Source organism: Pteropus alecto, unplaced genomic scaffold (genome assembly GCF_000325575.1).
Source record: "Pteropus alecto unplaced genomic scaffold, ASM32557v1 scaffold304, whole genome shotgun sequence".
Classification (NCBI taxonomy): Eukaryota; Metazoa; Chordata; class Mammalia; order Chiroptera; family Pteropodidae; genus Pteropus; species Pteropus alecto.
The window spans coordinates 317,967-343,870 of record NW_006435869.1 but is presented as its reverse complement, the minus strand read 5'-3'; the positions used below and the strand labels follow the sequence as shown (position 1 = coordinate 343,870).

The 25,904-nt window shown below is 42.6% G+C and overlaps 1 protein-coding gene and 1 pseudogene across 2 annotated transcripts in view; one reads left to right on the top strand and one right to left on the bottom strand.

The window, feature by feature from the left end:
• Positions 1–25,904, top strand: part of LOC102894065 (zinc finger protein 709-like) — a 40,974-nt gene that overhangs the window by 7,139 nt on the left and 7,931 nt on the right. The window contains exon 1 of one of the 2 annotated variants that reach the window (XM_015589232.2): positions 21,066–21,222. The exons of the other annotated variant lie outside the window; for it this stretch is intronic. Within the exon in view, the coding sequence (XP_015444718.1) occupies positions 21,220–21,222 (3 nt within the window). The 5' untranslated portion in view covers positions 21,066–21,219. Of the gene's footprint in view, positions 1–21,065; positions 21,223–25,904 lie in introns of those variants that run through there. 2 annotated transcript variants of the gene reach the window in all.
• On the bottom strand, positions 5,181–9,041 carry LOC112479623 (annotated as a pseudogene).

Here is a 25,904-nt window from a genome sequence, read left to right as displayed (position 1 = left end):
ACCAGAGCCCCCTCCTTTCTGACCCCCTCCATATCTAGTGGTTTCTGTCTCCTGCATCCTCAGGTGACATCTGAGCACCCTGGCCTGTCTGCAGTCAGAATCCTGTCGGTCGGTTTAGCAGAAACCCCTAACCCTGATTTTCTCTCTGTGATTTTCCATCCACTGACGCCCACCCTGCTCTCTGGCTGTGATCCCCACTTGCCCTTGCTGTGCTGGGAGTGGGGCCCGATCCCATTTCTCCCTTCTTTGAAGTCCTGTGACAATGGCCTCTATACTGGTTGCAATGGTTCTGAATTAAACCTGCCCTGTTATCTTTGACAATCATCACTGAACATTTTTTCTTTAAAACCCCCTCACCACGATAAAAATTCAGACCAGGCTCCTTTCCTTGCTCTCAAGCCATGTCAGAGCCGCCCTCCCCAGAGACCTCAATTACGTGAGTTAGAGGCCTTCTCCTACCCTCTCTTTGTGTGTGTGGGGTGAGGGGGAGGGAGGGGGAGTCCACCACCATCAGTCTCAACATAGGAACCACTCCTCTGCAGGTGACCACAATACTTGGTGCCATGAGCAACGTGACCACCCCGTGGGTCTGTCTTCTCCCTCTGACCTGCTCGCCTGCTCTGCTGCCTGGTGGTGGCCGCACTGTGGGCTGCTGGGTCCTGGGGAGCTGGGGCTGTGAGCTCTGCCACCCCATGTGGCAGTGTTGACCCTGCCAAACCCCAATTTTTTGTGCAGCCGATCAGAGAGCGCAGTTTCGAATTCCTAGGCATTTGGGAGCAGGCGTAGGGGGCGGGGCCCTCCTACCAATGGTCCTGGGTGGATGTCTTTGCTGGCATTAATCTGTGTGTTAGAGGGAAGCTGTGACAGAGGCTGGGTTGACTCTGACATATCCTGAGGATGTGAGTAAGAGAGGGGGACTACAGCCTGTGCAAGAGGTGGACTCATCAGGTGGTCACTCCTGAAAGAGCAGTTATTTAAGAAGAGAGAGAGAGAAGACGCGGAAAGGCAGCCAGCAGGTGGTGGGCTGAGTCCACACCCCTAACATCAGAAGGCTCTCAGGGACCCTTAAGTAACTCTGTTGCTGCTGCTCCTGCCTCTATTGCAACAAAGATCCTGACCCTCGGGGTCAAGGGGACAACACCCATGGCCTCGCTGTGGCACAGCAAGGGGATTAGTTGAAACTTAACTTCAGCCTAGGTTCTTAAACTCTATAAAGCTACCAGTTGTCATGGGGAGGCTCCTAACCTGATGTCAATAATTTGAGGCCCTCTGGAGGGAAAAATATATAAATACCAGGGTAGAGAGGACACCTTCTTCCAAGAAGTATATCCAGTGAACAGGAAAAAACAAACAAACAAACAAGAAAACAACTGTAAAACAGAATGAAGAACAGGAGGGAGGAAACAAGAAAAACATACTGAAACTAAGGTTTACAATTTCAGCAATTAGAAATCCGCAGATTTCTATTAAAAGAGTTTACACAGATAAAAACAGATAAAAAAAAGGTTACTGCCTGGCTTTTGAACCTCTACAACTTATGTTCTGCATTAATTCTGCCATCTGCTGTACTGCATTTATTCACAAACCTTCATACAAGTAATCCATTCTAGGACTCAAATTGTAGTTACATGTGGGAGCCCACTAAATTTAAGCAAGGTACCCCATAATCTTGGGGAGTTTCTGAATATAAAAGAAGGGATAAAAATAGGCATGTTTTACCTTAACCTTGAGAATTATGGTCTTGCCTAAATTTCCCATAGTCATAGCACCTGTTGTCGTAAAGTATCACATAGTGAGCAGGGAGGCCCTCAACCAGTGATTCATAAACTAAACTTATATTAACTCTTTGCACTTCCAAACTGGCTTTACAAAAAGGGACCCAGAGAACTTACCTCCTAGTTAAATTACTTAGTATGGCCCAGTGTGAAGTAAACAGGGCCTGGAAGGACTGAAAACTCTTATAAGAAATCTTTGTAGGAAGAAGTGATTATCTCCAGTGTTTCTCCTTTAATAGACCAATATGTCCTGATCTTCAACCTGGAAAGAATGAACAACACTTCACAGTGGATGAGCACAACCTGGAGGCTGTGGTCACACCAAATAAGCCTCTGTTCCCAGTCTCCAACAGTATAGAAATTACTGACCCCATCCATTCAGCAATTGGTAAATATTTTTGCTATCATAGATTTAGTCTGTTCTGCTCAGCTCCTGTGTCAACAGCCTCTCAGCTGCAGTTGGCCTTCATCTGTGAAGGGACATGATACACCTTTACCTGATTCCCCTCAGGGGATCTCAACATTGTTGCCAGCACATGCGATCTCTGCAGGCAAGATCTGACCTGCATCCAGGAGCCACGGGTATGACCTTACATTAGTAACATTCTCCTCTGAGGACAGTCATTTGACATTGTTTAAGTTTTTTGCTTTTTTGTGGTCAGGATGGAATGTCACCTTCCAAGCTCCTTACTTGCCAGAAAGGAAACCAGAGGTCTCTAACTCCATGTTTTAATGTTTGATTGCCGATGTGTTGGAAAAACCCAGTATTCTTCCTGAATAGGGAAAAACCCAGTTGGAAAAACCCAGTATTCTTCCTGAATAGGGAAAACCCCAGTTCTTCTCTCCTGTTTGTCTCCTTCACTTTCACCCAGAACACTTCACTTCTGACACTTTTGGTCACCAAATGTGTGCGAGTTTTCCCCCACAACAATTCTCTGCGACACCAGCTGGTGTCCTAGAACTTAACTCAATTCTACCACTATCCACTTGGACATAATGTCCTAGCCCACTGGTTATTCCAATGCCAATCTCAGGTAGTAAGACTTCAGGTTTCTCTCAACTTCTGTCCAACTTCTGTGCAGATCGGAGGTTCCCACAATCTCCTCTTTGGGTTTGATTAATTCACAGAACTTAGGGAAATACTCACTTACATTTACCAGTTTATTAGAGGACATGATAAAGAATACAGATAAATAACCAGTTGAAGAGATAAACCGAGCAAAGACTAGCCCTCCTTCTTCCCCATGAGCCCCACACCTATACAAAGTGATAAAAGAAATAAATAAATAAAAGCCTGGCTGCTCACTCCTTTGTCATTGTCAAGAGATTAAATCCATTAAAACCCCTTCTGTGTGTGAACTCTCACCCTAGCCCACCCCGTAACCTCAATAAAAAATCCAGGCCAGCCTCCTTGCTTTGCTTTCTCAGCCATTTCACACCTGCTTGAAAGGCCTGGCCTGCCCTCCCCAGACACTTGCATTATGGAAGTCATAAACCCTTTCATACATTCCTGGTAGGTGCGTTAGTCTCCAGTATTCAACCAAACCTTGGGTGGCATCGGGGGTCCACTTGTCTGCAGGGTATAGGAAAGGTAACATGATGTATATATTGCAAAAAATTTTGCTTGTTTGTTCTTTATAAAGTCTCCAGATCTTTTCGTATCAAAAATCTTTGTTTTGGAAAGATACATATGATGATGAATTTATGTAACCTGTTCTTTCTAAATAGACACATGACTCGTTACCAATTTTTGCTGCCAAAACCATGAATGAAAACTCAGATTGCCAAGTACTGGACAAACAGACATACAAATTATGTTCTTTTCCAGCCTTAATTACTTCTGGAAAGATTGTACAAACTGCGCGGTGGTAAGACTTAAGTAATAACAGTATGAACGCCCTTGGAATCATCATCAACATTCATAAATGGCCTGTTGGCAGTGGCGAGGGTGTCCTGATGTTTCATCTGTGTCCTGCCCCATAGATGACTACTGTCCTGACTCTTTATTCTTTATACCTTTGCCATCTGTTATTTTTCACTAGGCAGCGTTCTTTCAGTATTGCCATATTAACGGAGTTCCTTGAAAAAGTTTTCCAGTGGTTACTTTGCCTCATATATTTCACACACGCTGGTACCTTTGGTGCTGGGCCTGGACTAGGACTGTGGGGTTCAAACTTCCCACTACAGCCAAGTGCCCCTGAGACCACAGGATTCTTTAACGTACCAGATGACCTTGGGAAAGGGCAACGTCTCCCTGCTGGAATTGGTCAAAAATTAAAATGGAGCCAGACTTATTACCTATGGTGAGGTCACTTTTAAGTGTCCGTATTTGTGAAGAGGGGTCACAGTTCCATAATTGGCCTGGTGGCCTTATGGTTAAAAGCAGTGTCATTAGAGAAGACAGGTTCAGGGCCACTGCCAACATAACGTTTGCTCGAAGACTCGACCTCCGGCATGCTGTCACTCAGGCAGGAGAGGGCGGGGCCTTGCGAACTGTCCAATCAGGGGAGACGCTGGTACCGGTCCCTGGGGCTATGCGGCTGGGGGCGGGGCGGAGTGCTCTTTGCTGCTCGCTCCGCCCCGCTCCAAATGAGCGCTCGCTCCCCTCAAAAGGCTCGGGTGCCACTGCCGGCCACATTGTCTCTGTGACCTGCGCTGGTCCCGTCTGTGGTAGGGTGGACAACCGCGTATTCTCCAAATCAAAAAATGGCAGATGTCAGGAAAAGGGCGAACGGACCGCTTGGAACCAGCCCAGGCAGGATCTGGGCCTTCCCCGCGGTCACCCCGAGTCTGTCAGTTGCTCCGCACGCAGCGTGGGGTCTCAACCCGCAGCCGAGACCTCAGGCGTCCTCTCTGCGCATCTGCGTCTGCCCTAGAATGTGCGGTGACCACGGGAAGTGTCACAGGGGGACAAATGTGACTTAGTCTCTCAGGTTCGTGTGTGGAAGGAGCTGTAGCCTGTCGGATCCCCAGTCCCTCCTTTCTCCCCAGGGCACCTGTTTTTTTCCTCACTTTTCCAAAATTTTCCAAGCCGGTTCTCAAATCCACGACCCTGTCTCCCCAGCCTAGCTCTTTGTAGGGCTGATAAATAAATGGCTAAATTTTAAAATTTTCCTCGCATTTGCAAATACCATGTTATCCTTTCCAGTTCATAGCGTCATTAAACATTTGTACTTCACTTTGAATTTCAAACTATGCAGTATTTTAATGATCATTTCTGCACACAGCCATAGGTGATTTCTTTAAAGACTTAATTATTTATTTTTCGCCTGTGGATGTTTATATGAGAAGAAAGCAGAGAGTAACCAGATGGAACTACTTTGTATAAAAAGCCTTGCGCCTCTCGCCCCAGGATCTTATCTGGGCACAGACGTCCCCTGGACAGTCCTGTGGGTGCAGGTTTCTCTGTGGAGCCTTTGCTGGGTGAGCTGTCCTTTCTCCACAGTTCTAGGTCAGAACTGGCCCTCCTTAACTTTGTTCACTTTCTATATAAATCTCCGTGATTCAGTAAATATAAAATTATTTAATAAATAGGTCTTGAGTGTATAAAATATTTCCAAAGAGGCAAGTAAGATGTGAATTTAAGAAAAAAAAAAAATTCATGATTACATAACATTTGTTAAAATTTTTGCTTCCTTTTATTTCCCATGAGCGGGTATAGTAACATTTGAGATTAGTTTTCTTCTTTTGGGTGATTTCAAATGCAATATCAGGGCTTAGACGTGCAATACCTGGAAGTGTGTTCAATTATTATTGTTTTCCAAACAACTTTTTTTTGCCATGGAAATAATAATTAACATATATTTTCTGATAGGAATACGCATCTGTGGGTTTCCCTACTGAATTAGAAAAATGCCTTACATTTTTCTTCCTTCCTTTACACATAACTACTGTGTTTGAGTGACCTTGCTGTATTGTTCAAATGCAGTGTTTGTCACTTGAAAACTATCTGTGTTGGTCCAGAGCAACTCGGTGGAAGCAGAAGCCTGTGGTTGGAAATACTTGAAGGCTCAGCTGGTTCTTCCTGGGGAGCCAGTTGAGTCTTAATAATGCCACTAGTGCGTTTGACTAAACCTGAGGATGGAGGGCGGTAAGCACAGTGAAGGTGTTGTAAGACCAGCCAAACAGCACATACTCATTGAAGCACCTGGCCTGCAAAATGGGTCCCTGATTACTATACAGTTGGAAAGAGATTCTCCAGGTAGGCATAATCTTTTCCGAAAGGAATTTAGCCACACAAGTGGCAGTAGCCTGTCTATAAGGAAAAGCTTTAGTCCGGTAAGAAAACATAGATATCATAACTAAAACATATTTGTATCCACGAGATGGGGAAAGCTGTATGAAATCCATTTGCCAAAACTCAAAATGGTTTATTGGACAATTTAAAATGCCTAAGGGCAGTGCGAACAGACTTCTTTGGGTTGTACTTTCGACAAGTGAGACAAGTGAGGTACGTGCCTTTTGTGGTCTTGCTAATAGCACCCACCAGTACTGATTCATGAATGCTCTCGTTTTCAATGGACCAATGGTTAAATGCACGTACAGTGGTCGGGAGTGGAAACTTTAGAGTCTCTGCTACAACAGGGTTGTTATTTGGTCAGAACAAGAGCTTTCTCTTTTTCTGAAACAATTCTTGGGTCTCCAATCTTGTTTTTCCCTTTTTGAGGCTAATGTTGGGTTTCTGTGTCCAGTTTTTCTAAGTTACCAGTAGGTGAAATATCTTTTTGGACTATGACAGTTTTGACTGCTGTTGGCTTCTTTAAGGGCAGCTTTCCTTGTGGAAATGTCAGCAAAGTGATTTCCCTTCACTTCCAGAAAGGTAAGTTTGGAATGTCCTGGGATCTTAATACTAGCTAAAACAGCAGGTAAAAGTATAGCATCCAGTAATTCCTGAATATACGGGCCATTTTAAATTTGTTTCCAGTGGAAGCGAGGAAGCCGTGTTTGCTTCTATAGCATTCCAAAATCATGAACTACTCTGAAAGCGTATCTACTGTTAGTATAAATATTGGCAGTCTTGCCCTTGGCTAGGACACAGGCTCGTGTGAGGGCACAGAATTCGGCTTGTTGGGCTGTGGTACCAAGGCAAAGGTGCCACTTTGGTTACATCAGAGCGTGTCGATATTGGTATCCAGCCCAATATTGCCATTGGCACCTTTTAAATAAGAACCATCAGTGAACCATGAGAAGTCGGAACCCAGAAAAGTTTGCTGCAGATCATCACGAGGGGTCAGTCAGTAGTGAGGGGCTTCGTCGGTAATGGAGGGAAGAAAAATTAGCAGGGTTAAGGTTATCACAACGTGAAAGAGTTGTGTGAAGAGCAGTTTACAGAAAGATTGCCTAGGATGTGAGGCAACTGACTGAAAAATGTTGAGTCTGATGAGAATTCAGGAGTGCATGGGGTGCAGAGATGGTTAGAGGGGACCTCACAATGATTTCCTTGGCGGCCTTAACCAAAGGGCAGTGGCAGTAATGGCTCTAAGGTAAGGGGGGCATCCCTGTGCCACAGAGTGCAGTTGCTGGTTGCAATACCTGTGGGTTGCAGTGGTCCCCATGTTTCTGGGGAAGGTGACTCTTCATATACAAAAAGGAAAAAGGGAATCTGATAGTCAGAGTGCCCAAGAACAGGTGGGTTCATTAAACTCTCCTTTAAGACTTTAAAGATGATGTCACCCTGTTCTTCCCATTAAATTAAGTCAGAGTTTTTGTCAGTAAAGCATACAGAGGTTTTGCCATAAGAGATTTGGGATCCAATTTCCAAAGTAACCAACCAGCCCGAGAAAACCTTGCAGTTGATGTCTAGTTTTGGGTTTGGGGAAACTTAGGACACTGTGAAGCCTACCTGGATCTAAGCACAGCTTTTGTTCTGATATCAGATGTCTCAAACATTGAACCTGGGTTTAGGCAAACTACAACTTTTCTTTGGAAATTTTTTATCCTTGTAAAGCCAAAAGTTTGGGGTTTTTTTTCCTAAATAATTTTTTATGCCAAGGATATATTTTTTTTCTTGTGGCTTTTTTTTCTTATTTTCTCTCTTAATAACTATAAATTTAAGCTTAGGGAAGCCTGCCTTGGTCTTGAAAAACAAAAGACAATGAAGATTTTATATCATTTGCTAAACCGATCTTGTTTTATGAGAGAAATGGTAGTTATCTTGCAAGAACAAAATTTATACCATGAATGACGCGGAGGGCTAGGCCTTATGATACTTAAAGGAGACAATAGCATTGTTGACAAAATTATCTGCTTGTGGCATTTGCAGAAAAGAAGCCCTTGTAAATTCCTAAGCAACAGTTAACTCTGTTAGGAAATTGTAAGGTATCTTGCAGGCCAAAAAAGGGAATGAGGTTAGCAAAATGCCTCAACAGTGTTTGAATAAAATAATGGATTTGAGAGTTACTGAAGCTTAGATATATAAAAATAGAGTTGTTGGTTGTGTCATGCTAACAATGGTCTCGAGTTCAAATAAATTACTTTGGCAATATGCCACTTCACAGGTCACACACTTTTCCAGGAGCTTTCTTTTCTTCAGTAGGTGCTGGCAGAATATGTACTCAATTATTTTTCAATATAGATGCCTAGCCCCAAAGCCAACACATGAGAAAAGAAGAGAGATGGAGAGAAATTCTGCAGAGAAAATTTCCCTTTCTCCATGGCTCCACTTTTCCTCATGCTTAAAGAAACAGAATATTTAGGGGGCCGGAAGTGAAACTCCTTAGTGGAAAGTTTTCAGGCCTGGACCAGTCAGACACCCAGTCTATGCTTTTCTTCAAAGCATCAACTTCTTTCTCTCTTACAGCTTCTGAGGGCAATGGTCCACACCATACATCATCTGCCCATCTGCTATGGGGAAGGCCTGTCATAGTGAGAACTGTGTCTTGAACTAGTGTCTTGATTCATGTTGTGCATCCAGAAGAAACTTCTTTATGTCTCTTTTGTGGATGGAGGATGAGGAAGGCACATGTTCTAGCCCCCCATTTTTCCCATTGCCATTGGTACTGTTCATGGATAGCTCCACCCAGGGACTGCTGAGGTCAGCTTGGGTAGGGGGCAGACACTGTTCCCCTTCCTCACAGTTATTGTTGTTGTGCAGGGGTGGCAGCTGCTATGCTAGATGAGATGACATTGTTAGGAGGCCAGAAGAGCTGTGGCCACAGCTGGACTTTCTGTGGTTCTCCAGCAGTGACGCAACAACCAGGCCAAGAGTTATGACAGGTGGATGCTGTCTTCCTGTGAGAAGACTTGGGAGGAAGAGCAAAGAAGGTAGCTGTCCACATACTGCAACAAAGTAAGACCTGTAGAGAACTTTGTACCTGCATCCACCTTCAGGATTTCTGAAAAATAAGGACTCTCAGTCAAACCCTCAGCCATTACTCTTCAGGTGAACCGATTTTCTTCCCAAGCGAAGGCAAAAGGTATTGGCTACCTATGTCAAGTGGAATGTGAAAGAATGCACTGCATGACTCGGTTACGGTGAAGACTTTACTTCCACTTGGAATGGATGCTAGTAGTGTGCGAGGGTCGGGGATAACAGGGTGTCAAGGGATAACGATGTTGTTTATTATGCGGAGGTCCTGGACAAACTTCACTCCCATCCCTTTGGCTTTCTCACGAGTGAAACAGGAGCATTACCGGGACTAGTGCAAGGAATAGTAAGGCCCTGAGTTACATGGTCTTCTGTTATGGGCTTTATGCCTTGATTGGCCTCTTTACTTATGGAGTATTGATTGATTCTGGGAAGGGATTTTGAAGGATCTATTTGAATCATGATAAGAGGTGCATTGTCCACAACAGTTGAAGATTTCACTCATAAAGAGGATGGCTGCTGATCCAATGGGGACAAAAATGATCAATGTTCCCACATTAAGATAAAGTGCTATCAGAAATAGAACAGATAAAAGATGTTGAAGGGTCAATTTAATTCACCTAATTGGCTATTTTGACGGCTACTGTCAAATTCTAGAATTATTTCCCCTTTTTAGGAGAAATGCCAGCATGATACTTTTCTAAGAAGTCTCAGCCTAATAAATGAATAGGGGCAGAAGAACTCAGAAGAAAAGGCAGGTATCTCTCAAAGGGCTTAAACAAATAGGAATAGTTTCAGACACAGGAACCTGTTGAGTTTTATTAGAGACCCTCATTATTTGAACAGTTTTAGTGCTTTGAGAAAGGGACTGCATTGCAGCAGTGGGCTGGGCGAGGAGAGTGTAGCTCTGGTGTCAATAAGGACACAGAGAGGTTCCTTCCTAATCTGGAGAGCTGTTTCTTCAAGTCGATGCGGAGGGAGGACTAGGAGGAGCTCCTGTACTTCCTAAGAATCCAGTCCAGGAATTAAGAGGACATCGGAAAGGCCGGTGAGAAGGCTGAAGGTGTCTGAAGTGTTTACATTTGCGACAATCTCTTCCAATGTCCTGGCTCTTTGCAATAATAGCAGAAACCAGAAAGTTTTTGGTTTCGTGTAGTGACCTTCATTTGCTGGAGTTGAAAATTAAGAATTTTAGCTGTCTTCTAGGAAACTCATCTAGAGTGCAAGAAAGTTGATTTGCCAAATGACTTAAATCTGGAGTAGACATAGTTTCTCATTCCATTCTGGTCGTTTTTCTTTTTTCCACCTCAGTTTTTATTTTTATTTTTTTTTTACACCTATCATGCCATGAATTCACAGGGAGTGGGTTCCCACAGCTCAGGCTCCTTTCCACTGGTCTCACAAAGTGCGCTTCTCTGGGTGGAAATTAGGAAATTCTCAGGCTGGCATTTCAGTTGAACCCAGGTACCTTTCTCTTTGGTGCCCTTCTTTTTGGGGTCATCTTCCTTCACACATTTCAGGAAGCTATCTCGGCTCTTAGAGTGCTTAATATGTTCAACGTGTATGTTAATTTTCTTGGCAAGTATCTTTCTCTTAATTTGGTTGTTTACAACAATGCCAACCGCATGCTGGGTAACACTGTAAACTCTTCCAGTTTTGCCATGGTAGCATTAGTGAGGTGTTCCTTTTTGTCTTTTACCTTTGGCATTTTAATTATGATGTGTCTTGGTGTGGGTCTGTTTGAATTCCTCTTGTTTGGGACTCTTTGTGCTTCCTGAACTTGTATGTCTAATTCCTTTGCCAAGTTAGGGAAGTTTTCTGTCATTATTTCTTCAGATAGATTCTCAATCCCTTGCTGTCTCTCTTCTTCAGGTACTCCTACGATCTGGATATTGCTACGTTTCATGTTGTCCCAGAGGTCTCTTAAACTACCCTCATTTTTTAAAATTCTTTTTTCTTTTTGTTGTTCTGATTGGGTGTCTTCTGCTACCTTGTCTTCCAGTTCGCTGATTCAATCTTTTGCTTCATCCAGTCTACTGTTGAGTCCTTCTAGTGTGTTCTTCATTTCAGTTATTGTATTCTTCATTTATATCTGGTTTTTTTTTTTATGGTTTCTATGTCCTTTTTTTATGCTAACTATCTATTGTGGTTTTCATTGTGTTTATCCATTCTTCTACTAAGTTCGTTGAACATCCTCATAACCATTATTTTGAACTCTATCTCTGGTAGGTTGCTTGCCTCCATTTCATTTTGCTTATTTTCTGGAGTTATCTCCTGTTGTTTCATTTGTGGCATGTTTCTCTGGTTTTTTGTTTTTTTGTTTTGTTGCTTGTGTCTTTTTGAATTAGTGTTTTGCATTTCTTCGGATAAATATCCAGAAGTGGGATTGCTGGGTCATATAGTAGTTCTACTTTTAATTTTTTGATGAATTTCCAAATTGTTTTCCATAGTGGCTGCACCAATTTGCAATTCCACCAGCAGTGCACGAGGGTTCCCTTTTTCCAAATCTTTGCCAACACTTGTTTATTGATTTATTGATGATAGCCATTCTGACAGGTGTGAGATGCTATCTCATTGTGATTTTAATTTGCATTTCTCTGATGATTAATGACACTGAGCATCTTTTCATATGTATGTTGGCCATCTGTATGCCCTCTTTGGAAAAATGTCTATTCAAGTCCTCTCCCCATTTTTAAATCAGATTTTTTTTTTTGTATGTTAAGTTATATAAATTCTGTATATATTTTGGATATTAACCCCTTATCAGATGTATTATTGGCAAACACCTTCTCCTGTTCAATAGATTGTCTTTTTGTCTTGTTGATGGTTTTCTTTGCTGTGCAAAAACTTTTTAGTTTGATGTAGTCCCATTTGTTTATTTTTTTTTTCTTTTGTTTTCCTTGCCTGAGGAGATATAGCCAAAAAAAAAAAAAAAAAAAATTACTAAAAGCAATGTCAAAGAGTTTACTCCCTAGGTTTTCTTCTAGAAATTTTATGATTTGGGATCTTACATTTAAATATTTAATCCATTTTGAGTTTATTTTTTTTATGATGTAAGACAGTGGTCTAGTTTCTTTCTTTCTTTTTTTTTTTTTTGCATGCATCTGTCCAGTTTTCTCAATGCCATTTATCAGGTTCATCAGACTTTTGTGAACAAGCCTGTATTTTGTTCCAGTCAACATGCTTCAGAAAGGCTCCTGTAATTGCCCATTGGAATTCTCCAGTAAGTGTCTTTAGTATTTTGCCAAAAGTTAGGGGTTTGTTTTTCTAAATCCCTTTGTGGATGTTATCTTTGGGCAAGCTTCATCCATCCAGTATTTGGCTTGACCCTCACCAACGAGCATGTGGACTGATATAAATCTCAGAAACCACGTTGGTGAGTTTGATAGCTAGTTAAATTCTTCGGCAAATGTAAGGGAGTTCTGTTACTTTAGGACATTTTTAAACTATGGTTTGAAATTCGGCCTTAGTCCAGGCAACTTGAGAAAGCTGGGATTTGTTAGGTTCCTCAGAAGACTTAATTTTTAGGTACTAATAGGTTTAGAGGAGGAGTGAATGGGGAGAGGTTTGCAGGAGGAAAAAGATGGCACCAGAGGTGAAGCCTGAAAAAAAAAGGAATCCAGGGAGAGGAACAAGAAGGTGCTGGTGGCACAGCCTGAGGCAGAGCAGCTGAGGGAGAGAAACAAAATGGCACTGGAGGAGAACAACGGGACAGTTGGCTTTGTAAGCCATTTTTTTTCTTTAATTGTTTGTTTGCCTCAAGTACCGACACCTTTTCCATAGGAGCTGTCTGATCCCAGTGGAGTGCGAAGGTAACACAATTCTAGAGGAACAGTCTGGTTTGGAAGGGGTCAAGCTTAGGTACCAAAGGAGTACTCACAGACGAATAAGGCCCTAAACAGTAAGGGCAAAGTCTTGAACTAGGTCTCGAGTAGAGCTGCTAGAGCTTCAAAACACAAAGAGAGCAGGAACTTGGATCCAGGAGAAAACTTACCCTCAAAATTCAGAGTTGGTGAGAAAGCAGTGAGCTCAGTGGGCTCTGTAGGCATCACACCTGTTTGTTCACCAGCCTCAGAGTTATCCAGTCTTCCCTGGACACTCGTACTGGCCACCAAATATGTTGACCTTAAACAAAAAGTCAGGCAGATCATATTCCAACAAACTGGGTGTGTTTGGGAACAACAAGAATTGCAGTTCAGAACAGGCAACTGTGGCGAGCCACATTCAAGTCCACTAAAATAATGGAGAGGGGAAAGGGAAATTGGGAGGGCATCATAAACAGAGTTCTTCCTGTTGGGCTTCTCAATCTAGGAACCGTGCAAGAGCTCCTCCTACAGGCCCCTCCCAATTTCAGTCTCGGTTGAGATCTACTCTATTGATTTTCACAAATTACCTAGTTCATTTTAAATAACAACGCTTGCAACAGTTAGCCAAAATCTGTAAGATAATGTTTAAAGTCAACTCACTGTCAGAACATCCTGGTCCCCTCCAGTGGTCTTCTGCCATCCCCAGTAATCAGTGTGGAATTTCTTGAACATCCTATTATTGTTTTATTATATAAAAAGAAGCAATTAAAGATCCATACCTTTCTTACACACCATTGTCCTTGCAATGAGCAGTCGGATCCCACACTTTTCATCTGACGGCTAGCAGCTGAAACCTCACGCCTTTCTCTTCCCCTGTGCCCCCACCTGGACAAGCTACTGTGAAAGTCTGCATGTTTTTTTCCTGCAGAGATGGCAGGAGATTCAAATCACACAAGCCCCTGCCCTTGGGCGAGGATTCTTGCCCCGCCTGCTCCCACCACAGTGGACCTCCAGGCCAAGTTCCTTTCCTTGCTCCCTGAAGCCCTTTCTGAGCTGCTTTGAGAGGCCACTTTGTCCTCCCCTGAGAACTCAATTATGTGAGTTATAAGACTTTTTCTACCCTCAGTGTGTGTGTGTGTGGGTGGGTGCGGGGGGTGGGGGGGACACACAGCATCATTCTCAACCTGGGAACCACGCCTCTGCAGGTGACCATACAGTTGGCTCTGCGAGCAGCATGTCCCGACATGACCACCCTGCGGGTCTATCTTCTTGCTCTGACCTGCTTGCCTGCTGGTTGGCGGCCACACTGTGGGCTGCTGAGTGCTGGGGAGCTGGGGCTGTGAGCTGTGCTGCCCCATGTGGCAGCGTTGACCCTGTCAAACCCCAGTTCTGTGTGCAGTGGCCAGAGAGTGCATTTTCGAGAATTCCTAGGCATTTGGGCACAAGCGTGTGCTGTGGGGCCCTCCTACAGGCGGTCCTGGGTGGATGTCTTGGTGGGATTAATCTGTGTGTTTGAGTGAAGCTGTGACAGAGGCTGGGTTGGTCCCATATAGGTGTCGTGCAGGTGGGAGAGGAGGATGATACCCTGTGCAAGAGGTAGGCCCATTGCTTGGTAGCTCCTGAAAGAGCAATTATTTAAAAAGAGAGAGAAAAAGAACTGAGTGGTGGGGCGGAGGGAAGGCTGTCATTAGATGCCCCACCAAGTCCACACCCCTAACGCCAGAGGACCCTTAAGTCCCCCTGCTGCTGCTGCCCCTGTCTCTTCTGCAACAAGGATACTGGCCTTATCTTGTAAGGATAAGAACAATGGCTTCACTGTGACACAGCCAAGGGACTGGTTCAAATTCAGCTTAGGCCTGGAGTCCTTAAACTTTCTAAAGCACCGAGTTGTCAACAGAGAGGACCCTAACCACAATGGCACTGTCTTGTGATTCTCTAGTGGAAAAAATTAATAAATTCCAGGGTATTTATTTATAAAACTTATAGTTTATAAAAAGATTGATAAATACATAAGATATACCCTTCCCTGAAGTATATCTTGTGACCAAAATATAAAAATAAAACAGGGAAAGACGGGAGGAGAGAATAAAAGAAAAAAAAATACTGAAACAGAGGTCCACAATTTGACCTAATTGGAAATACAAAATATACCAAAAGAATTTACATGACAAAAAAGATGAAATGAAAAATAATTTTTTAAAAAAGAAAAGGTATGAAAGGGAACTACTTGGCTTTTGCACCTCTATCACCTAGGTGCTGGGGAGCTGGGGCTGTGAGCTGTGCCACCCCGTGTGGCAGCGTTGACCCTGCCAGACCCCAGTTCTGTGTGCAGCCCGCAAGACTGCGCAGTTTCCAATTCCTAGGCCTTTGGGAGCTGACGTGTGAGGTCTCGAATTAATTTTATCATCTGATATAATTCGCAAACCCTCATGCAAATAAACAGTACTAGGACTCCCAATTGTATACACCTGGGATCCCGCCGAATCTAAGCAAAATACCCCAATCACCTTAGAGGAGGTATTGACTATAATATGGAGGAGAAGTAGGGATGTTTTACATTAACCATGAGCAGTACGGCCTTCCATCAACTCCCCATGGTCATAGCACCCATTGTCTGAAACTATCTCACATAGAACAGCAGTGATTTGAACCAACGAGTTATCAAAATAAATGTTAGTGTAGTCTTTTGCACATTCAAATTATATTGACAACATGGGGCCCCACAGTCTTTACCCTCCAGTTGAATTACTTCATATGACCCAGTATAAATTGAACAGGGCCTTGAAGGATCAAAAACTATTGAACGACATCTACTTAATGAAGAGGTGATTATCCCCTCTGCTTCTCCTTATAACAGCTGAATTTGTCCTGATCTTAAACCTGGAGAGAATGGGTGACACCTCACAGTACATTACCGTAAACTTGAGTCTGTGTTTGTACCAAATCAGCCCCTACTCTCTGTCCCCAACATGATGGAAATTACTGATCCCATCTACTCAACGACTGGTAAACATCCTGTCATCACAGATTTGACTATGTTTATTCTGTTCGGTGCCTGTGTCAGAACACCTGTGCCTTCACCTCTGAAGGGACATGAGACACCTTTACCTGCTTCCCCTTGGGGAACCTCAGCACCACTGCCAGCACACACAGTCTCTGCAGGCAGGATCTGGACTGTATCCACCTTGCTCTGGGAGCACAGGTATGATGTTATACTAATGACATCCTCTGAGGGTATTTGGAACATAAAATATTGACAAAAAGCTCATAAAAAGGAGAGAGGCCATTGCCACATATATCATGTGGGGCCCTGGCGCCTTGTTTAGATTCCTAAAAAGTATTTGGTAATCTGGGCCCTGTTCCCTCCTTGTCATGGTGAAGAAATAGCTGTTGTCCCTCTCAGCACCCACAACATTATCTGGATCTTTTGGTGTTCTGGAGGCAGCATGTTCCTTGTTTACACATTGTATTTGAGTCTGTTTATGCTGTTACTTGCAAACTGGCCCATCTCTAATAGGTACCCCAACGAGAAAACCAAAAGACTCTGGTCTTGGTCAAATTACCAGGCGACAGGCTCCCACGGTGCTGTCAGATTCTGTTTCACAATAAGGGCTTCAGTGACCTCCTCTCATGCCTCCCAGAGTGACCCATAATGGCCTTAAGTTCTCCATAAGCTTCTGATGCAAGAAACTGCTCCAGGCCCCAAACTGTATGCCATTGGAGCTGCAGTTGTCACTGCTTATAGAGCTGTCCTAAAAATATCCCTGAGCATGTGACCCCTTAGGGAGCTGCTCCTTATGCCTTGGGACATGTAAATAGCACCCCCAAGAGCTCAGCTAGCGAGACCCGTCGAGACAAGATGTAGCTAAACCTGGGCCCTCTGGCATGTCCTACCTGCAGCACCTACCTTGCCATGCGCTGAAGGAGGTCACCCCTTTCTCAGAACCCCTAGACTCCCTGGGGAGTGCCTTAGGATTCCCTGAGCATTGCAAGTTCATAGACTCGAGGGATGACATCGCCTCATTTGTACATGGTGGAGCTCAGGCAGAGTTTCTGCTTTCATCCCTTAATAGGGACTCAAGGGTCCACACGACTGACCTAACATCAGGCAGTCATCTTAGCACTGGCCAACATTTGGCTTCGTCAGCCATGTTTACAGACTTTTGGATGATTGTCTAAGAGTTTCTCTGTTGTGGTAAAAGAATTCTAGGACTGTCTTGCTTCACAGTTACCCAAAATATAAATCAAGGTAATAACTGTCTCTGCACATACTAAGGCCACAATACGAGGTCTCACTGGGACACTTACAGTAGTTTTGATTCTTTGTGTTATGCAATCTCTGGGCTTTGGCTCATGTAAAATGACATGCATCCATCTTTTCTGTTTTGTGTAGAATATTTTCACTGCCCTAAAAAGCCCCTGTGCTCCACCTATTCATTCAATCTTCCCTCTCGCCCCCAAAATCCCTGACAACCAAAGATCTTTCACTGTCTCATTGTTTTGTCCTTTCCAGAAAGGATGGACATCCAGGACAATTTTGACTTGGACTGGTAAGAGAGCAAGCACATCATTGCCTTCTCCCTGATCTTACCGGGAAAGCATCTAGATTCTCACCGAAGTATGATGTGAACTGCAGGTTTCTTATAATTGTATTTCTCAAAAGGAGGAAGTTTCCTTCTATTCCTAGCTTGTTATCATAAATAGATTTTGGATTTTTTTTAATGCTTTTACATTTTCTTTTTCTCCCCTTTCATTTCTGATATGAATAATTTCTGTCTTTTTTATTCTCATCTTGTATAGATGTTTCTCAACTTCATTACTCTTTTCAAAGAACCAGTGTTTGGTTATGTTGATTTTTCTCAATTGATTTCCAGTAATTTTGTTGCTTTCTTCTCTAATTTGTATTACTTCTGTTCTTATGCTTGCTTTAGATTTAATTTGCTCTTCTCTTTTTTTTTTTAGTTTCCTAAGATAGAGGCTTAGATTATTGATTATAGATCTTCCTTCCTTTTCTTGCTTGCATGCTTGCTTCTTTTTTTTTTTTTTACAGATCTCTTTTTTTCAAGTGTATGCCTTCAAAGAATTCCCCTCTAGGCACGGGTTTTGCTCCATCCCACAAATTTTGGTAAATTGTGTTTTCATTTTTATTTCAAACTAACTTTTCATTGCTCTTGAGATTCTACTTTGATCCATGAGTTACTTAGAAGTATGTTGTTTAATCTCCCAAGTATTTGAGGGTTCCCCAATATCTTTCTGTTATTGATTTCTAGATGAATGCCTTTGTGGTCTGAGAGCATGTTCTATATGATTTCTGTACTTTCAAACATATTAAGGTGTGTCTTATGTCCCAGAATGTGTTCTAATGAATTTTTCATGTGAACTGGAGAAGGATGTGTATTCTCCTGCTGTTTGATCAAGTATTCTATGGTTTTCAATTAAATCCAGTTTTTTGATGCCACCATTCAATTCACTTGTGGCTTTTCTTATTTTCTTCCTGCTGGTACTCATCATTTTTAATAGAGGGTGTTGAAGTCTTCAGTATAATAGTGGATTCATCTGTTTCTCCTTGCAGTTCTATCCATTTTTCTCTGGTGTATTTTACCACTGTATTGTTATGCAGATAGGCACTAAGGAGTTCTACGTCTCCTTGGATACTTGACCCATTTATCATCTGTAAAGCCTCTTTTTATCCCTGTGCTTTGTCTGAAATTAATATTGATATGCCAGCTATCTTTCAGTGTTAACATGGTATCTTTTTCCATCTCTAGTCTTTATCTGTATTGTTTACGTGGCTTTATTACAGACAACATATAATGGGGTGTTGTTTTCCTTTTATCCACTATGGTAGTCTTTGTCTTTCAGTTGTTGTATTTAGAACATTGACTTTTAAAGTGATTATTGGTATAGTTGAATTAATATATATGCCATAATTATTTTATATATTTTTTTCTTGCCCTTGTTGTTTTCCACTTGTCTTCTACCTTTTTTCTTCTTCCTGGCTTCTCTGGCTTTGAGCATTTTACTTGATTCCATTTTTCCTCTTCTCTTAGCATATCAATTGTACTTCTATATTTAGTTTTTAATTGTTTGCTATTGATTTGAAGTATATAGTCAACAGTCAACCCAAGTCCTCTTGGAAATAACACTAAACCACTTCACTGGTTGTACAAATTCATCATAATGGGGTCTTCCCAATTCCTCCCTCCCCTGAGCCTTGTAATAGTGCTGTCATTCACTTCATTTATTCATAGAATTACTGAATACATTGTTGCTAGTATTATTTTAAAAATGTTATCTGTCAGATGAATTAAAAAAATTTAAGTGATATTACTTTCCCTTCATTGATTCCTTCTCAAACTCTACCTTCATTATTTTCCTTCCTTTTGAAGAATTACCTTTAACATTTCTTGCAAAGCAGTTGTGCTGGTGACAAGTTCCCTCAATATATGCTCATCTTACAAAGTCTTTAATTCTTCTCCACTTTTGAAGGATAATTTTGCTCAACACAGAATTCTAGTTAGGTTTTAGAATTCTAGTCTTTTTCTATGAACACTCTAAATATTTAATTCTCTAAATTGTGCAACCACTTGAAAAAACAGTGTGGTAGTTCCTCACAAATTAAACCTAGAATTACTATATGACTCATCAATTCCTCTCCTAAGTATATGCTGAAGAAAAATGAACACATATGTTTAAACAAAAATTTGTACTTGAATTTATAGCAGCATTATTAATAGTAGCTAAAAAATGGAAATAAACAAAATATCTCTTAACAGATGAACAGATAAACAAAAAATGTGGAATATTATTTGGCTATAAAAATGAATGAAGTATTGGTACATGCTACAACACCGTTGTCTCTTGAAAACAATTATTCTGAGTGAATGAAGTCAATCACAAGATCACATATTATTTAATTCCATTCATTTGAGAGTTCCAAATAAGGTAATACATAGAGACAGAAAGTAAGGATTCCTGAGGCTATGGATTGGACGAGGAAGATGGGAATATTGCAAGTGATAGTAAAAGTGTAGAGAAGTTTGTTTTTAAGGAGACTATGAGCATGATTGAACACACCTGGGAACAAACTGTTGAATTGTATGTTATGTGGGTTGTATTGTATAGTATGTGCATTATATCTCTATAAAGCTATTTATGTAAATGAATAGACACATTAAAAGTTTTACAGTCTAATCAAATAGTTGTACTAGGGTTTCCAAAGTAATTCACGTGTCAATCAGCCTCACAGAGTTACTTTTTGTGTGTGTGTGGTAAGAAAGCTTAAACCACTCTAAACAAATTTCAAGTATATAATATAATATATGTATATCGAATCATCATGTAATCTTTAAATACAATTTTATTACTCATTTATACCTCAATAAAACTAGTAGGAGAAAAGTTTCCAGGTGCATCCTGTGTTTACACAATTATCTAATTTATGTTATTAAAAATAGGAATCAGTTTTCTTAGGGATATTACAGTGATTTACATTTCAAAATTCTCTAGGAACTGATGCAATAAGTGATCTCAATTAAATTTCTTTCCAGTGTAAAATATACACCTGAGAATGTAACGAACACATCTCACCCCCTGAGGTTAGACTGAGAAGAGTCCCTGAGCCCAGGCTGGGGCTGCGGGTTCCACCTTCCCACTAGAGCCAAGTGCTCCGGGCTTTAACTTAAGGATCAAATGAGTAGGGGCGGGACAGGGATGGGTGGAAGGCTCAGTTCTTGCAAGGATCAAAGATTGAAATGGAGCGAGACTCTATTACAGATAAGTGTCCATGTCCACATTGTGTCCTTGTTTCTAAACAAGAATCACAGTTCCATGAGTGGCCTGACAGCCTTACACAAAGCCCTTGACCCCTAGATCAGCGGTCCTCAACCTGCCCTGGAGGATATAAGACCCTCTTGTTTCAGTGTGGCTTGGCCAGGGTCACCCTCATGTTCTGTATTTACTTGCACCATTTGGAAAGTGAATCAAGACTTCCTTGTGCACACTTGTGCCCACGTGTTCACCCAGAGCTGGACGAATGTAGTACATTCAGCACCAGGCCGGGAAAAAGTTCTGTTTAAAGTCTGAGTCTCGGGTCCTTCCCAGGGCTGTCACTCAGGCTCAAGGGGGCGCGCCATTGGAAACCGTCCAATCAGAAACGCCGCTGGGGCAGGTGGGTGGGGCGAGACTTCCCAACTACGTTCAGGCCTGGCTAGGGAATACGCGTCGCTGGTCCTTAATGGTCCCTGGTGACTCTGTTGGAGGTTCTGTGGCGCTGTGATCTGCACGGGCAGTGGGAGTTTAGACGGGGCTCAGGGAGACCCAGGAAAGCAAAATGGTGAGTGTATTGGGCTGGATACGCAGACGGGGACGAGAGGCTTGTTGGAACTGGCTAGAACCGGCTGGAACCGGTTGTGATGGGAACCGGCTGTGATGAGACCGGCCTCCCCTCGGTCAAGTCTGGAGCCTCCGACCGGAGTCTCCCAAGGGCGCCACTTGGACCTCAGTCCCCTCTGGCACGCAGCCTGGGGGCTGGGCCAGCAGCTGGGACCCTGCGCGTCCTCTTCAGTCACGGTACGCGGGACTTCGGCCGGGGTCCCGGAGCCTCTCTGGGCAGCTCTGAGCCCGCATCCCCGAGTCTCCCCACATGATGCGGTGACCACCAGGATGGTCACCGGGGGGGAAGTCGTGACTCCGTCTACGGGGTTCTTGCATGGGATGAGGTGGGGTCCCCAGCCCCTCCTTTCTCCTCAGGGAGACCTATTTTTATCTCGAGTTTTCCAAATGTTTGGGAAGCAGGGTCTCAAATTCAGGACACTGTTCTTCCCAGATAGACTCTTCCTAGGAGTGGCAATGAGTCCCCAAATCTCCAGATCCGTCCTCGAATTCCCAAAGCCAACCTCCCCTCTCCCAGTCACAGCATCATTATGAACTATTTGTCCTCTGGGGTGCATTTCAAAGATACCCAGTATTTTCTTTATTTTATTTTTATATTTTTTAAACAGAATAATGGAATACTCTTTTTAAAAGATTTTATTTGTCTGTGGCAATTTTATGTGAAAGGAAAGCGGAGAATAACCATCGGGCCCAGAAATCCTTGTGATGTAGGGTCCTTTTAAAAAACTTTCCTGGCTGTTACCCTCTCCTGACAGCACTACCCTCGGTGGCTTTGTCAATTGAAAAAATGTATTGACTTATTTAAGTCTCAGTTTTTAATAGTGGCAAAATGTGTTTAATCAGCAGAACTTGAAAGACTGTAGTTCTAAACAGGCACGAAAGAGGTGAATTTAAGAAAAAAATAAAATATTCCAGTATTACATTTTATTTCTATAGCATTCTTCTTTCACTGTTTCTTTCAGAGCATGTGTAGGAAGTTTCTGAGGTTGGTTTTACTTGGGGGTGCTTTAAAATACAATTCCAGGGTTTAGCCTTGCAGAGTAGAATGGTTCAAGTAGATTCATGAGAAAAGCTACAGCTCTGGAAATGGGGACACAAGTGCACAGGGCTGGGTGGCCGGGGTGCGGATGCCCTTTCTGAGGTTGTGGTTGCAGTTCTTTCGGCCTAGACATTGTCGATTTTATGTTGCGGTTTGCATTCCAAGTATAATTTGTGCACATTGAGAAAGTCTGTGAAGATCAGGGGTTCCGTCTCCAAAGGGTTTATGAATTGGAGATTTCATTTGGGGTCAGAACTTAAGCTGAATCAGACTGAGTTTCCTCACTGTGCGAATGAATGGAAGCCTGGAGGAGGGAGCGCTTCCATGCTCACAGGAAGGCCGTGTTGGGCTCCCAGAGTCCATTCCTGGGGCTGCTCAGGTGTCCCTCCCCTTCTTCCCCAGGGACTGACCTACTGCAGGGGTTCTGTCTCAGCTGGAGGTTTCTTGACCCCAAGTTTGGAAATGTGTTCACCTTTCTGAATGTGGGTCTCCTTCTGAACTGTAGGGAAGCAGGCTGCTTATCTGTCTTGATTCCAATATTGGTATTTCTTTTCATTGGATTTTGATCTCCCTTGAATATTGCAGCTCTTTGAAATCTAGTTTTCATTAGCACTTGGGCTTTAATATGTCCGCTGATTGAGAGCTACCATGTGAGTATGGCAAGATAACTGTGGAATCGGACAGGATTTTGGTTTTATTATGGAAGAGAATCTGAACATGTGAGATGGGTATTTTTAAGTTCTCAGCTGAATTTTTCGTTTTTTAGGTCAGATTTTGTATGTCATGTCTCTAGGGAACTTTATTTTTAAGTTAATTTATTTTTCATTATTTTTATTTTTTTTATGCGAGCCAACCCTTGGTTGACCTCGCAGATTTCAAGGATCTTGTCAGCTTACAATCCCTTATTTTTTACACCTACAGCACCTGGTCTTCCTAGGTGATCTCCCATCCCAGTACTAACCAGGCCCTTCCCAGATCAGACAGGATTGTGCTTGTTCAGGGTGGCATGGCTGTAGAATCTAGAAAACTTTGACATTTAAAAGTCTACACTATTCCTAAGGCAAATGAATCTCTATTTTAATGGATGTTAGGAAAAAGCAGTTGAATGTTTATTTTCATTGATATGAGGAAAACAACTCAAAACTTAGGGAGATCTTTAAGTTTTCTAGTTCATTTTAGAGCTTAATTGCAAACCCCTAATGCATTATAATATGCTGTCATTCCTGAAAATATCCCCGGTGTGAAATACAGTGGAGGAACAGACTATTATAATACATCTTGTCCTTTTTATCAGAAAGGGATTTGGGAATTTTTGATGGTCTGCAGTTTTATAATTTTTTAGTGTTTAAAGGATTAAATCTTGGAGTGGTGTCCTGTATAGAAAAGTTAAAATTAAATTAATTTTAAAGGGTAAAAGTTAATTTAAAATAATGGTTAAGCATAGATAATATGGTATGTATAAAATTTTCTTATTTTAAGTAAATAGTGCATTGGAAGGTTAATTAAATTCCTAAGATAGGAATCCAACTTAAGACTTCCTGCTGGCATTTCCTGGTCCACTCCAGTGCTCTAAGGTTAGCCACCCTTAAAACAATAGTTGTAATCACTTCTAGATCATCTCGTTAGTACTTCTTATATAAAAACAAGCCGGTACAAATAGGTTTTTGTTACTCATGTTTGTTCTTGTCATGAGTGACAGGCTCCACACTTTTGATGTTTGTTTACTGAAAACTGAAGCCTCCCTCTCCTTTTCCCCCTAATGCTTCGTATCTGTCAGGCTGATGAGGACCTGGAGGCCCCCACACTGAGCTGCTGCTTGCTGGGGAGCCCTTTTGTGGGCCGTGCTGTGTTGTGGGGTCTGTATACCGAGGACTCGAGTTGACAGTTTTGATAATTCCTTGTGCTCTGGGAGCAGGAGTATGGGAGTGGGGCCCTGCTTACTGTGTTTTTGGTTCACAGACTTGGTTGGAGCCTGTGTGTTTGGAGTGAAGGTGTGACTGGGGCTGAGTTCTCCTTAACATCAGGGTGGGTCTCAACATCTCACAGTGGATTACCGCAACAATCAGGCGGTGGTGACACCAAAAATGTTCCTATATCCGGTCCCCAATATTATGGAAATTACTGACTGCATCCACTCAGCAACTGATCCACATCTTGCTATCATGGATTTAGTGAAGTCTGGGTTTAGTGAAGTTTGGTGCCTATATCAACAGCCTGTTAGCTGCAGTCGGCCTTCACTTCTGAAAGGACAGGCTACACCTTTACCTGGTTCCTCTCTGGGGATCTCAGCACCATTAACACCGCACACATTCTCTTTGGGCAGGATCTAAACTGTATTTACCTCTTTACCTCACTCCTGGAGAACAGGTATGACAGACATTTATGTTCATGAAATTCTTCATTGTGGACATTCATTTGATATCTAGGACATACATATATTGAAAATAAGGCCTCACAAAATGTAGGTGGGCCATTGCTCAAAACGTGAGGCCCCAATGCTTTGGTTCCTTCATTTTTTTTTTTAAGGATAAAATAAGTTTTTATTTACAGTCTTATAGGTCTTGCAAGAAGACAATTCTTTGGCAGTACGTACAACATACTTTCTATTTCTATGGGTTGGAATCAAACACAGACTGAGACTACAGAGTATACACTAGAAATCAGCAAATGCCGGGAACGAAGTAGGAAAAAGACAAAAAAATGAGGCCTAAACACACAAAACCCTTCACTGGGATCTGCTGACCGCAGCCAGAACCAGGGCTGAATCACACAATGGGGATGGGTTCTAAGACATCCGGGAAGGGAGTGGGGTGAGGGTGGGGAAGGGGCCGCACTGGGGTGTGGATTTAGTACCTGGTAAATTACACACAAAGTCAGTTGGCTCTATTTCTTAAAAATGCACATGGAGAGAAAGGAAGATTTGATCATTACTTTATGAATCTGTTGCTTTGCAATATTGACATCAGAAATAGGGACAATTAACTTGGATTCAATTTCAGTAGTAGGAAATAAATATCAAAATATCATTACTGGCTCTCAATATGAAACCTCTACCCCGGCCCATCCTCCCTCCTTGTCCCACCCCCCAGCACCCTCTGGCAGCTACCATTTCACTGCTGCTGTCCCCCACACGTACCACACAAGTGTCACGTGGCCTTCTCTAAGGCTGGCTGAGAGAAACAGGAGTGAAACAGGCCAAAGACTCTGCTCTGTAAATCGGTCCCCACTTTCTTTCATACCACAAACTTCTTTGGCGGGGGTCTGGCCTTTTCAATAGGAGCAAAAAATAGCTTTTTAGGAAGAGGGGGTAATTATGATCACTTCTTAAACTCATCCTCTTCTTAAAGTAGAGCAGCCCACAGATTCACATAATCTATGGAACAGGTGAGGGTGTTGGGGGAGGAGAGGCCTGGAGGGACAGGAGTACCCTGGGCCTGTGCCCCGCAGGGCTGGAGGAGCTGTGGGTGCTCAGGACACCATGTGCTCAGAGGTCCCGGCTGTCTGTCAGAAAAAGCTGCCAAGTTGGGGTGTTTTGGTTTAAAAATTCCTGATGGGGACAGGGAATCCCTGAAAGGAAACGTCAA